The 14,938-nt window shown below is 35.9% G+C and overlaps 1 protein-coding gene across 6 annotated transcripts in view; it reads right to left on the bottom strand.

The window, feature by feature from the left end:
- Window positions 1–3,732: 3,732 nt before the first annotated feature.
- Window positions 3,733–14,938, bottom strand: part of ACACB (acetyl-CoA carboxylase beta) — a 62,137-nt gene continuing 50,931 nt past the window's right edge. For all 6 annotated transcript variants that reach the window (XM_072415362.1, XM_072415365.1, XM_072415363.1 and 3 more), the window contains 18 exons: window positions 14,691–14,894; window positions 13,135–13,290; window positions 12,789–12,911; window positions 12,395–12,664; window positions 11,687–11,784; window positions 11,124–11,244; window positions 10,668–10,778; window positions 10,281–10,424; window positions 9,308–9,428; window positions 9,124–9,220; window positions 8,922–9,018; window positions 7,817–7,952; window positions 7,078–7,255; window positions 6,294–6,406; window positions 6,053–6,207; window positions 5,748–5,918; window positions 5,064–5,200; window positions 3,733–4,458 (listed from right to left, as the gene is read on the bottom strand). In XM_072415362.1, the coding sequence (XP_072271463.1) occupies window positions 4,332–4,458; window positions 5,064–5,200; window positions 5,748–5,918; window positions 6,053–6,207; window positions 6,294–6,406; window positions 7,078–7,255; window positions 7,817–7,952; window positions 8,922–9,018; window positions 9,124–9,220; window positions 9,308–9,428; window positions 10,281–10,424; window positions 10,668–10,778; window positions 11,124–11,244; window positions 11,687–11,784; window positions 12,395–12,664; window positions 12,789–12,911; window positions 13,135–13,290; window positions 14,691–14,894 (2,559 nt within the window). In that variant the 3' untranslated portion in view covers window positions 3,733–4,331. The remainder of the gene's footprint in view (window positions 4,459–5,063; window positions 5,201–5,747; window positions 5,919–6,052; window positions 6,208–6,293; window positions 6,407–7,077; window positions 7,256–7,816; window positions 7,953–8,921; window positions 9,019–9,123; window positions 9,221–9,307; window positions 9,429–10,280; window positions 10,425–10,667; window positions 10,779–11,123; window positions 11,245–11,686; window positions 11,785–12,394; window positions 12,665–12,788; window positions 12,912–13,134; window positions 13,291–14,690; window positions 14,895–14,938) is intronic.

The raw sequence follows: 14,938 nt of genomic DNA, 5'->3' as shown, positions 1-14,938 counted from the left end.
AAGCAGTATCAAGAACATGATCATAAACAGAACTTGTGTCCCTCAATGGACTGTAAAAATATTTTATGGTGACTGCAAAACTTGACTCAGAGAGACACTGGGAAATCTGCCACTTTATGGATGTCCAAAAGCAGTTCAAAAAAGGGGATTAACCAGAGGGTGACCTTGAGCAGGTGCCTTGGTACCAGTGGGTTTCTGGTTTCCCTAAATAGAAAACTGACTGATCATAGCTGGCTTTTCTATATTTACCAGAAACCTCTTTTGCTGCTGTTCTTTTCCGCAACCTGTTGTTAGAGTGGAAGAGATTGGACAGTGCCGCTGTCTGCACTCTGCGCCCCTTCCCCAGCCCGACCACTTTGTGTTTGTGGCAAGGATCTTCTCAACAGTGCTTATTTTTCTTGACTTTTCTTTGTTTCTATTTGTACTAACCATCATTATTGACCCTTGTTTCCATTTTCAAAAATTTTAACAATTGACCACAATTAAAAAAAAAGATTTTGTTTTAATGAAAAATACCATCACCATGATTTGTATCAAAGTCATAATTTTAAGGTCATAATAAATTAGACAAATTATAGAAGAAAATGTATCCTTTTATCTACAGCAACACTAGTCCTAAAACTAATACTGATAAAAATAGAAAAAGAAACATTTTTCTGTTTTGTTATAAATGTTTAATGAACTTTTTTTTTTTTTTAAAGAAAGAGGAATAACAAATAAAGCAATTACAAAGTTCAACATCAAGAGGGACATAAGAACAAGAAGAAACCAAAGGAAACAAAACTTTCAAATCCTCAAACAACCAAAAGTTTGGTGAAACACAAATATCAAACCTAATGTTGTCTTGGGGGGGGGGGGGGTGAGCACTTAGGTAATATGGCCTGAAACAGTTGTAGTCTTGTCAGTCCTCCTCAAGGTTTACTGGTGGACCAAAGAGAAAGAGTAAAGGTCCTTCCATCTCCCAGGGAACAAGTGAAAACCCATAAAAGGAAGGAAGGACCCCCACAAAGAGAAATAAACTGTACATATATAGAAAGATATGATTTATGCGTTTTGTAAAATGGTCTTTCATAAAACAGAAACGAATGTCTTTCCTGATTCTGGAGCCACCAGGCCAGAAACAACCTGGTTAACCGTGCCAAATAATTCAGTCTGTCCAGGGATGCCCACCCATGCATTCAGGCCAAATGCAAAAGGTAATAAATATTCCCCCACTCAGGAATGTGGGGTGCACTTTTATGCGGAAGGAATGGTTATGAGGAAGGTTTTTCTGAGGGGTTTTGGACTTAGAGCCCTTAAACAAGCGAAATAAAATATTTCAAGCATTCTACTTCAAGCCTCCTGCCCAGATACTTCATTAATTTCTCACCTACCCTCCCTATCGAATTTGGCAAAGGTGCGCCCCTATCACTACAGCTTTTTTTTTGTTTTGTTTTTTAGCCCTCAAACCTCTGGCCCACCTGCTTTGATCACACATAGTATATGGCAATGCAGGTAAATTCTACAAACCGATCATGTTTGCAGATGATTTTTTTGACCCATAACCAAAGCAACAATTTTAAACCTAAATCTGTTTAGGTATTTGGCTTACCTTTAGTTATGACTTCCTACATACATCTAATTACATGCCCTTGTTTAGTTTAAAACTTTAGAGTCAGTCATTGCTCACAAGCTGGTACATGCTATCTACAGAGTAGAACATCTTTAACCAGTTTGGACTAGGCTTTGCTTCAGAGGATGCCAAATACCCGATAACATTATTCACACCTGGTGGTTGCCCATTATTTACCATTTGGACAAGGACTTGAAATGAATCCCCTAATTTAAGCTTATATATCTATTAACCTCTGGTACTAAGACATTTCAAACCCACAATACTCACCAGAACACAAAATTTAAACTGTTCTTTTAGAACCCGAGCTGTTTTACAAACTATAACTTGATGAAATTAGTTTGTATGAAATAAGTTTGCAAGTTTTCAATACATAAAACAGTTGGATACTTTATTAATGAAAGATGTATTAGTATTCTTGACATTACCCATTAACTTTTTATGAAAATTTGGGAATTCAGTAACCACTGATCAATCTCCAACTTGTAATTAATCCCACTTCGACCCCACCACAAGTCATTTCCCTTTTCCTTTCAAATTAATTACCTGCACCTTTTTTGTACCCCTTTTTTTCCCATCTGTTTGAAATAAAATCTATCATATACCCTAAGGGGTCCATACAATATACATTTCCATTGAGCCCGTGTGTATTATTTATGCTGCTATAATGTTGGACTTTTTTAACACGTTGGCAATCTCTTCTAATTTTAGAATCAAGTCATTATTTTATTATCAAGTATATAAGATGTTCACCAAAATTGTATTTAATTTGAAATATTATTGTATGACCAGTTTTGTTTTTGCCAATACTTGTTGTGAAAGGTTATCTTTAAATATGTTTTATCTATAAATACACAATAAAAATATTAAAAAGACACTGTAAGCCTCACAGACAAGGTAAGTCCAATATTAGTTTTGATTATGCAGGTTGCTGTAGTTCAAGTTTAACTTATTTTCTAAAAGACTGGGTTAGAACAGTATATTTCCACAATACAAACCAAAGCGTATGAACAGTGAAGCAACAACCGTTGATGTTTATAGAGGCAGATAAAATGATCTTCATTAATATTGTACTAAAGAAGTCATAACACCATAACACTCATAAAAACATAGGTGTGTTATGTTTTACCCACAGTTTGTGACTATATTATTTGTGTAACTTTTCAAAATTCACAACCAGAGAAAGGATTGGCAGTCAACCAGTGTCTTTCATCTCTTTGAACTTTTAGCTTCTAAAGATTGTTATAATCTGCCTGGGCAATTTACTGTTTAGGATGAATTACATAAAAATATAGTAAGATTGTAATGTTAAACAAAAGTAACTGAATTAGATTGGAATATGGTTGTCCAGCTCTAAAATCTAGCTGGGAAAATGCACTCAAAACAGAGCTCTCAATAGAGACCACACATTTAGATTTTTCAACAATTCTGTTTATAATCAAATATTTTTGTTTTTCTAGTTTTTTTTTTCATAATCCTTTGACCTGATGTAGTTTGGGTGTTTGGTTAAATGACATGATGTTTGAATATGCAAGAATCTTTTCCCTCACATAGCATTACGTGACAGAGGTCTGCTTAGTTATGCAAAAGTAGCACACATAACCTATTAAGCCAATGCATAGAGGAGATTCTAAAATGAGAATCGTGACTTTGTCTATAGGTTATACTACTTGTTATGTATGGTTTGTTTATTTTCAGAACACAATCCACATGTTTACCATCATGTAGCAACTTGAAAAGCCTCTTACTAATTAAAGCATTGTGAATAGGGGGTTGGGGTGTGATAGTATGGTGATCACCAAGGCATGTAAGTGTAACAGACAGTAGTTCCATCATTCTAGATGTTTTGGTGCTACATGACCCCATTGTAGAGAACCCCTGTGTAAATCTTTACAACAGCAGTATCTGATTAAGAAGATTTTTAATGCATAGGAAAAAAAAAAAAGTCTAAAAAAAAAAAATGTCTCATATATTATGTTCATTATGCACACATGGCCAACAAGAATTTGCTTCTGCAAATGTGCATTACTAATGGATTGTTTAAATATAGTTTGTAAGACAAACAGTGATGCGCTAAGTATATATAAAATAAACATATAACAAACAGAAATAGCCCACTCTTTTGGAGAATTATGTTTTTTTATTAAGAGCTGTGTGAAGGTGTGCAGGTGACAACTTCCTGAGTATGTGTAATGCCAAGCAGAATACTGCTTTTGTCTTTTTACATTCGTATTATACGTTTCTGTTGTTCTCATTCAAATAATTGCATGTTACAGAATTTGATTACTATAGCACCATCAGATTACTGTATTTGTGCGTGTAATACAGGTATTTGTCAGATTCTCCAAGAAATGGCTACACTGATCCCAGAGCTGAATAAAAAGCCATACATTGTGGTTTAAAGTGCATTTTAGAATCAATGAATGGGATGGACAAATGTTCATCAGTTATGCAGTACAGTTAAAAAAGTAACACAGCTATGGGGAAGAGGTATTGAAAAATAGTTCATGTTTGTCTGATTCAGTAAAACACATAATATAAGTCATTGTATAGATAAGTCACGAAGCGCTGCCTTGTACGGGCATCTTTTTTTTGAAGGCATATAATGGCATGGCTTGTTCTTATGAACAAGTAGCATAGCTTGTTCTTGAGGATGGCAGGTTGAAAATTGTTGCAGTATTGGCGTTGATTGGAAAAGAAATGTCTCTTTGATTCAGTGTCAGCTGGAAGTACTGTTATCCATAGTAGATAAAAGCCGTGTTAGCTGTGCTCTCTGTGCGGGTGTAATCTGCTGGGTCATATGGACAATGCAGTCCATTGTTACATCAGGGTTGGCTAGGACTAGGCTGTAGGATAAAAAGAAAAAGGTTATATTAACATTATTAAATTATGATATACATTCAATAGGAAAAATATTGGAGTTAAACATTAAAGTAATTCAGGCGGCAAGATTTAAAGTTTATTAATTATGTTGAAAAAGAGAAGAGACAAGTACAACAAGTTCAACCAATAAAAGACAAAAGCTTTACATACTTTACACACACAGCTCTTTAAAAAAGTGAAAGTCCTCTTAGACATTTCTTATATCTTTTGAAACCCTATTCAATTGACAATTGTAGGATTCTCAATTTCCCATCATTTTCCATTCCAGTGACAGTGGCCACCAAAACAAATAGAAACATGGACTGTTTCCCAAGCAATTAAAAAAAAAAAAGTTGCATAAAAATGCTTGTATAAATGCAGATACACACGTTCAAATGTGTACGGGCATTTGCAAGCATTTACAAAAAACATGAGTCTCCTGACAGCAAAAGGTGTTGAAGAGATTGAAGGATTAGAATAAGGTTACATATAAATTAGGTTTAGATAGGGAGCATGGAAACCCATAAAAACGTAAATGATTTGTCAACAGGCTCCAGAATTTGTAACCTAATGCACTGTAGAAACTCACCTTCGAATGTGCTTTAGGGCATAATCCCTCTTTAGGTACTTTATGTTCTCTCGGATAGCAGATTTTGCACCATCCTCCTCCTGTAAATGCTTCTCCAACCACTCAACCACCACTTGGTTATTGTCCCATAAGTATGTCTGGTAATTGAAAAAAAGATCAAAATTGTGACCAAACAATCCTACCAAACCTTACATTAGCTGTTAATGATAAATGCACTTGCCCTAGAGTCAGCAAACACTTCTGCATGCTAATATTCATAACAGATTTTGATATAATAAGTAAAATGTAATTTAGAACAATGCTGTACAATCTAAAAAAATAAATGCAAGATTAAAAATAAAAACTTCTATTTCATGACTGAGCCAAATTATCCTTAATTTTTTTCCAACATGCTTTCCCTGAAACATACAGAGGGCTGGGGGGGTTTAGCAACAGAGGAGGCACAAAACCAGAAAAAGAGTAAGCAGGACCAGATGCGGCCTGACATCTGAGTTATGTGAGATATGTGGGAATTGCAACAATGGCAGAATTCAGAAGCTGTGGAGCACTGTTGCCACTATCACAAGCTGCATGAAGTGGAAATTACTGGTAGGATTGATAGGTATTTGTAGGACTTGCAGAGTAAAGAAAACTGTGCTACAACACATTCATGTGGAGGCCATACTTCCACTTTAAATGTAATACCTTAACAGCTCCTTCGGTCTCCATGAACCATCGACGAAGCATAGATTGGATATGGATGTCACTGAGTTCACTATTGGCAAGGAGAATCTCGTTCTTCACTTCCTCTTCCAGAAGAAGGCGACGCAGCCTCCAGTACATGAAAGTCCTTGCTTCTTTCCACTCTAAAATATCCTGACAAAAGATTGTGGTATTGGTTAACAAAGCATTCAGTTCTTCTAGAATATAAGTCAATTTGTCATTTTTCAAATTGTTTTTTTAAAAACCTTACACTACTACCTCATAGATCAGACTCTTAAAAGACTTACTGAAATAACCCCTTTTTCTTGCATTCTTCCAGGAGTGTCATGTAGATCAGCAAACTTTACGGCAATTTGGTGATATATTGGCAGTAGTATCTCCTCTCTAGCTTTAAGCTTCTTTTCCAGATTCTTGCGTTCTGCTTCTGACCGCTCTGGAGTACCTGGCAGAATATGGAAGAGTAAGGTATGAATTGCATTTTGTTCCAGATCAAAATGCAGAGCGCTTTAGGAGACATATAGTACTCACCCAGTTGTTCTACAATCTGCGTGTAGACTTTGTCTAGTCTTCTCATGGACTTGATCAGGTCCTTCCTTCTGAAGCGGATCTCAACTGTTCCCTCTGCTTCTAAGACACCTCCTCTAAAGCATTTATCAAACAGATATAAATTAGGAAGAATATTTCACATGGTTGCACTGGCAGTAAAAAATGGTCAACCATCAATTTTATTAAATACAGATATTTAGATTAGAGGAGGATGTACTCCATATACTTGTACTCAGAGGTAAAGGCGTTCAAGCCTGCCCACCAAAGCAAGATACAAGAGTCCTGCAACAAGTGCTTCCCCCTCTGGGGAGCTCTTAACAACATCAGACTTTGTACAGCACAGAAAGGCACTGAGGTTGTTGGTCTCCAGATCATTTTATAGCAAAGAGGACATTTGCAATGCTTTCCACATTACTTATTTAATATAGAGAAGTGAAAAAAAGTAAAAAATGATAAGAAACAGCTATAATTATTCTTAATTTATTAAGTAAAATAAGATATACTGTATACTATAAAGAATACATACATATTGCAAAGATATATTGGTCTCCATTATGTCATTTATTATATAAACATTAACACCATCTGCTTAGCACAACTGCCTAATGGGTAGGTCAGATGAGTCTTGAAGTATACAGTGCAAAAGGTCAAGTACCAGATGTTGCAGCTACCATTTCCAAAGCATTACCAAGTAAAAAAAAATAATAAAGGCTTGTGAATTGTAAGAAACAGGTGAAATGATGGAGTGATTACTGAGACTACACACCTGCTGTCCTTGTCAGCATAAAGCTCCATGTAGACTGAATTAATAGTAGGGTCTATGACAACCCAGGAACCTCCTCTTAGCTCTGCAAAAGGTGGGATGTACACCAAAACAGGCTGCTTGAATTCTTTCAGGCTGTCCACAATGTATGCTCCAAATTTTAGCACTTGATCATACATATCTAGAAGAAACAATGCATACAATAAATACAATCAACAGGACACACAGTAAATTCAAAACCATCTTCAGGTCACTGATCAACAGCTGCCATATGACACTGGGTCACAGTGTAGCATAATGCATGGCAAGCAGGAGAAAGCATAGAAGGAATAAGAAAGTCCTCTCACACTAGTGCTTCAAACTGTCAATCACCACACTGGTACAAAGGACCGAGATGCTATACATCACCTCTGGAAGCACAGTGGGGACAGATGTTATCTATAAATGCATCTTCTATCATAAAGGTGTAATAAAACAAGTATATGTTATGGTAAGACAGTGACCATATAATGCTTGTGAAGTGTTGAGTGAAGTGACAAACTTAGGTGACACATCATTGAGCTGTATCATTCATTATTGAAATAAAAATTCATGGCAAGATGTTAAACAAAAAAGTACTCTAAATATATGTATATGAACATGATTTTTTATTATAGGGTTAGGGGGTAAATCTTTATTACAGAAACTATATAGGGATGTATAGAGGATATAGAATTATAGAAATTCTCAATTTAGATCTTACCTTTCATACCCCCAGAAAATCCTCTCCAATTTGCAAAGATTATTAATGGCAATTTCTCACGGTTAAAGTCCCTAATTGCCTGTGCGGTTTTAAATGCAGAATCTGGAAACCAAACCTGTCCAGCTTGTTGGATTATCTAAAAAAATGTTAAAATACAAAAATAATGTTTAACTAATAATTAGGCAGTTTTTTTTTTCATACTGCAGGAAAGGGTTACAATCCTTGTTAGCTTTTTTTGTTGTTGTTTTGTCCCCATACACAGATTCTCTCTAATTCCTGTTCCAGTGACACCAAGAAATTAAGGGGAGTAGGTGTCAGTAATTTTTATTTCTGTGTGTAAATTTGTTTCTAAGGTTGTAACTTTTTCCATTTTACTAAAAAAGATGTTTTTATTGCCGTGCAATCAGAACAGTACTTCATCACTCCTCACCCCTTATCCCTATCATAATAATGGGACAGAGATGGCAACATAACTCCAAAAGAGGGTTTTACCCTTCTCTATTCTGTTAAACACCTTATTTGTACAAACATAAAATAAAAAAGCACCCTAATCTGCCCTAAAATTCTAGCTCCAAAACAGACTGGTAAGGAATGCGGGGGAAATGTGGACAATGCACAGTAGCATCCCCATCAGCCTATGGCAACTCCAGCTTTTAAGAATTATTTAACCACTACTATCTTAGTTACATAGTAGGTTAGGTTGAAAAAAGACATAAATCCATCAAGTTCAACCACTAGGGAAATAAACATATCCCAGATTGAAACACCCTATAAGACATAGTTGGTCCAGGAGAAGGCAAAACCCCTGGTACAATTTGCAAAGTGATTGCTATAAATAAAAAAAAATGTATCTCTCCCTCCTAGATCCGGATCAAAATATATACGCTTCCACAGGCACCCTTAGAGAGCAAAAGAAAAGTTAGTTCTGCTTTGAAAATGTGCAGAGTTTTTGAAAAATTGCAGAAGGGACACCTTGCCTTTTATTTATATTTTTTTACTTAATTTTTTTTTTCACATACAGACACACATGAAAGTACCTTAATACCTGGTCTATGTTACTACATCAGCTGGCTTATTTATACTTTGGAGAGATCCATAAAATTACCTTAGCTTCCGACTCAGGATTTGCTGGATCGGCAGGCACTGCCATCTCCACTGTTCGGGTCTCCACAGCAATTACACCCACAGGTATTCCTCCAAGCCTAAATAGGAAATGAAAAAAAAAACTCAGAATATGAAGTCAACTTTAATTGGTCATTGACAAATATACAATTCTGGTAGAATGACTGGCCTGGAATGTAAGTTACCTTGCTCGTCCTACCACTACTGTCTGTGCCCAGCGTTGCATGATTTCCATGAAGCTTCCATGGTCAAAGAATCCACTCTGCCATGCCCCTTTAATGGCTGAAGAAGAGGAACATTTGTACTTTATCAATTCCTATTCTGTAAACTACAGGATTTGGACAGACTGGAAACATTTAATGCACTTACTGGGATGAACTCTCCCAGCCAGCATCCAGCGAGGATCATATGGAGCCTTTGTAGGTGTAAACTCAATTGGACGATCAACAGGATCAACAGGAGAAATGACTGGAACTGGACTGTGTTTATCCTTGAGAGACAAGTATAATATGCATAAATTATAAGAGTATGCCCTATTTACAGACACATTTAAACATTTATATTTAAGTTATACAATTTAGGTCAGTAGAAATACATTTACTTTTAAAGTTTCTAGGAAGCATTAAAATTCAACACTGAAATAAGCAAATGCTGTCTTCAACAGCCAAGTGCATTTTTACTTGGACCTGTTTTGGGCATTTTTGCAGATCTAATCAGTAATCAAACATGAAACTGCCTTTGTGAGAGCTTCATGCAGTAAAAAGTATTCATGGCAGCTCTTTCTCTCTTCTGACAGGTGGCTGGTCCATTGTTGCCCCCTTCCAGTTTTTTGCAGGTAGTATGTAGTGGGTAGATTTGATTGCCCCCTTTTACAGGTCTGCAATCTCTGCAGGCTATTTGCAGCATAGCAATGATGTTCCTGCTACATTTAAAGGTATTATCTTGCAAAGACATTTGGTACAAACTACTGTAGAATATATTTATATTGAAGTTGAGCTTCAAGTTATTGCATTACACAGTTTTATCTGATATCACTATAACACACATCAGGCTATAATGAACTAAAATCTTTGGAATATTGAAAAAGAGATCTACTGCTTTCTTTCTTGGCGATATCTGTCTACAAACATCTGGTTATAGAAAGTAATGTCATGAAAGGGAAAGACACGGATTAGCCGATATAGAATAAAAGAAAAGTTTTTTCTTTCATAAACTTTAATATATTTAACATACAGTGCCATGTAATATGTTGCCACTTTATAAAGTTTAATAACAATAATAATATTTCTTATTTTATCAATTGTATGCCATATAAGTTAATGACAGTACCACGGAACAGTACCTTTGGCATATAGGAGAGCCATTGAAGGATAGTATACACTCCCTCAAAATCATCAGGCACCATGGTGTGGGACACTCCATTATTACACATGATCTGTACACCTCCAAGCTGGTTATTTGATGTGTATACTTCACGACCTAGGACCTAAAATGGTAGAATTGTTAATTATACCAGAGCTACATGTATTTCCCATTTTTTTACTATATGCTTCCAGAAATATTATACATTTTTTTTTTTTGAAATCTTCAAATGTATTAAAAGGAAGGCAGTTAACAAAATATTCACATCTTCATTTCCTAACTTTCTTTCAATCATGCAGAACATTACTAAGACTACATTTTTAAGATGGACTGTACACCTTGAAGACAATGCAGTACTAGTATTTACCTTGTTCAAAGCACCGGCACCTGTTAAGATTATGTGGGAATTCTCCACTTGGATGACACGTTGACCAAGCCGCACCAAATAGGCTCCAATCCCAATTGCTCGACAAGTAACCTTAGGGTAAAAGAGAAATATGAATGCAAAGTTTTCTGTAATCTTGGAAATCTAAGACACAAATATCACACACACACACACAGATACATATAATTCTGGTAGAATGACTGGCCTGGAAAGTAGGTTACCTTTTTCGTCCTACATATATATATATATATATATATATATATTCTTTTTTTATTATTATTTATTTATTTATAAACACACACAAATAGACTGGGTTACTGAGTATACTGTTTATATAGTGGGTTACTTTACTTTGCAGGGTTACTTTTTAATTCAGGTATTTTGTATTTTAAGTACTGTAGCACAGTTTGATTTTGGAAAATAAGTGATAACACATACCATGCTGATGGTGACAATCTCATTATATGCAAGGGATGATTCTCCAGCGATTGTCCCAGACCCTCTGAGGTTTTCCACTCCAATTCCTTCCTCTTTACCAATTATGTCAGTTAGCATGTACCTGTAAAGAAGAAGCAGGTAAACTCATTCCTAAGATCCACAGTATTAACAAAAGTCTCTAAACTCTGTTTTATTTTGATTTTTTCAACTATTTTACGAACCATATGCCAGTTTAACATCAAGTTTTTTCCTTTAAAAGAAAGGAGGTATAAAACAAATCAGAACCAATCACTGGATTAGGTCCACAACCCTTACCAGTTTCAGCTGTGAATCATTCCTTCAGTCATTCAGTTGCAGATGCAAGCCAATAGTTTCCAGGAGGATTTAAACTAAAGGAATGTGACATAAATGGAAATACATTTTGACATCCTCTTGCCATTCCAAAAACCATTTAAGTAAAATTTAACCTCTGGGGAAGTAAACACCTTCTTAACTTGATTAACAAACAGGACACACAAAAGTATATGTTCATGACAAATAATAAATCCTTGCTGAATCAGTACCTAGATTCCCCTTCATCTTCCACGTGTTCACAATGTACAGAATTCATTGAGCTGATCCGTGTATAATCCTGAGGAGTTAGGTACAAATACTTGAAGCCCTAGAGAAACATAAACAAAACATGGCAGACTTAAATTAAAAAAATTCAATACATTAAATGTGAAATCATTGTAAGGCTAACTTTAGATGTGTAGTAAACTGCAGCAGTTTTCCACAAGCACAAGATACTCCAAACTGAATAGGAACAGTTGGGAATCATTCTGTGCATGCATTTGCACACAAGCACAAACACAAGGGCAACATATGCAAATGCATTGATCTGCACTGTGGTTTATCATTGTTGGGTGTAATGCAACAATTTGCTATGTACTTGGTTAACAGTTAAGTGTGCAGTTTTAGACTACAGGTCTGAAAGGCATAAAGTTTTCTTTCCAACCCTACCATGAAAATCAGATTGCTCAAAACATATTTTTAGATTAGGGAAAAATATTTACAGAAGGCCACTATAAATTATTTGTAATAAAACATTAAACAGATACATTGATAAAAATGTAAAAGAACAGTTAGGTTACTGCATAATAATAACTTAAAAGTTTTATGTAATAGTTCCATTGGTTGACATTTTTGTGTGTAATAACATGGAAATTAGTTCCTATCAAAAAAAAAAAACATCTGAAAGATGGGATTGCAATGCTAGCTTTCAAACATACCTTGTATGGATCTGAGGGGTCATTCCAAGCCACATGAAACATATGTCTCAGTTCTTCAGCAAGTCCTATCCGAGCACCACTGTTGGCTGCAATGTAAATCCGTGGGATCCCTTCTTTTCTGGCAAGCTCTGAAGCTCGTAGAAAAAGTAGATCTTCCTGTGGCCCAAAAGAGCCAATCTTGTAGGTGATATCATTACAAATGACTATAATTTCACGCCCTTGTGGATATTCAGGAGTTTTAAGTTTCATCTTGAAAGCCACCATTCCAACCTAGTAGGAACAATGCAAAGATTTTATTTATTTTTTTTTATTTTTTTAGGATGGCACTGAATAATAAATATAAATATATATATATATATATATATATATATATATATATTACATATTTCATTACCTCATTTCCTCCTGGCAATCTGTTCAGCTGAACCAACTGACCCTGGCTATCAAGGACCAGTTCTGTGTAGGTGAGGATGTCAGAGGAACGAGGTTCTCCTTGACCCCAAATTTTAAAAAGAGCCTAAGTGGACAATATACAATATTTAAAATAATACCAATATAAAGCCAAATAAAAAAATAAATTAAATGTAGCAAATCACAGTATGCAGTCACTTGAAACATGTAATACAAAGCATAAAGTTATTAATTAACACACACATTAAACCATTAATATTTGGATAATGCCCATGCCAATCTATATTGTCGTTTATATGTTGCTTTTAAAAAATGTTCATATATCTTACCTGTCTAAACATTTCTGGGAAGTCATACACATAGGTCGTTCCTAGAGTCTGAGCCTGAAATCTCTTTGATTGGAGAAGATCCTTGGTTACATAAGGGGTATTAATCAGCATCCCATGCATATGTCCATGTTTATCTCCATATGAATGAAACATAATCTGTAGATTATTAATACAAACATTCTTAGTCATTCATTCAAAAAGATGTAGCCTTGAAAACCAAGTAATAAATATGTAAGATACCATACATAGGCTAATGGCGCTTTAAAAATCCAGAACACATCTCATTGTAAAAATGCTTTACATTGTACAAGTTTCAAGTACTTCCATGCACAGACAAATAACAACATATATGATGGTGGTAATCCATGTTAAACAACTACAACAGATAACTGACATACTGGCAATCACTCAGTGTACAAAGGGGAAAATGTATAAAAACCAGATTTGACTTTATTTATATTCTTGTTTCACAGGTAAACAATATGTTTAGGGAGTTCTAGGAGTTTCTATTACTTTCATTAGGACATATTACTAATAAATTAGGAATATACTGGCTTTATAAGTATGGGGGGGATCCTCAGCAGTAATTAGTATGTTTGGTCCAGATGTCAATTAGGTCTTAACTAACATGTGGAGTCGCTTTAGTCTTAACAGAGCCCCCTTTAGCCTTATGTAATGCTCAGATTCTATTTAGAATTATTCTGGGCCTATTTAAATATCCCAGTGTTGCCTAATGCTGCTTTATTCTGTACAGCAGAAAAATACCTTGCCACAACAAAGCGGAGCGAGCATAAGATCCTGCCCTTGTCACATCCTACGTCCACAGGGATCCATTAGAAGTTTGGAAATAATTAATACATAAACTCGCAGAAGGTTGAGCAAGCTCCCCTTTATCACCCGACAGCACTCAAAAGATGTGAAAGAAGCAATCATTGTGGACACACAACTGATAATAAGTTATAAAGAAACATGAGCACCTTTGCTATAGGTTTTAGACATGCCTCACACAGGCATGTAGTGAATAAAGCTACGTACACACTTCCAATTATTATCGTTGGAAAACGAACGACGAACGATCCTGCACGATATCTATGAACGATCGTATAGCACCGATCCTGCACATAGAGATAACGACACGATCGTTCGTAGATATTGTACATACAATAGATACGATCGTTTGAGAGATAGAGGAACTATGTGCACGACAGGAAAGTGAACGAACGTTCGTTCATTACGCATGCTCCGACCATGGACGATCAACGAACGACCGTACACACGAACGATGTTCAACGATCGTCGTCCAATTCGATCCGCCGGTCCGGTCGTTTGTTTCCAACGAGTTTCCTCGTTCGTCGGCGTCGTTGGTTACTTTTTTACGAACAATTTTTTGCCCAATCGATCGTTCGTCGTTCGATTGGAACGATAAAAATTGGAAGTGTGTACGCACCTTAAGTTTTAGATAGAAGCAGAAGTATGTAACTACCACCACAATGCTTCTCATTTACAGTTATATAAAAGCACTGGTCAACCCAGGTACTTTACTAAATATCACTCACATGTCCAGTGCTAGGATCTGTCACCTCTTTATAGAGGCTAATATCCAGGTAGTAGCCAGATTCATTGGTTAGGAACAGGCGGATTGGTATCGCTTTGCCTGTTGGTGTTAATCTGATATTGATCTTCACTTCAGCCTGAAGTACTCTCAGTTTCCACAAGCGGCTTCCATATCTCATGACCATGGAGCGGACTGACTCCTCAATCTACAAAAGAAAGTATAGGAGGAGGGCACGGTTAATGCAAGTTC

The sequence above is a fragment of the Pyxicephalus adspersus genome, chromosome 6 (genome assembly GCF_032062135.1).
Source record: "Pyxicephalus adspersus chromosome 6, UCB_Pads_2.0, whole genome shotgun sequence".
Lineage (NCBI taxonomy): Eukaryota > Metazoa > Chordata > Amphibia > Anura > Pyxicephalidae > Pyxicephalus > Pyxicephalus adspersus.
The sequence above is the reverse complement of the archived record's forward strand: the minus strand, read 5'-3'. Positions and strand labels throughout refer to the sequence as shown.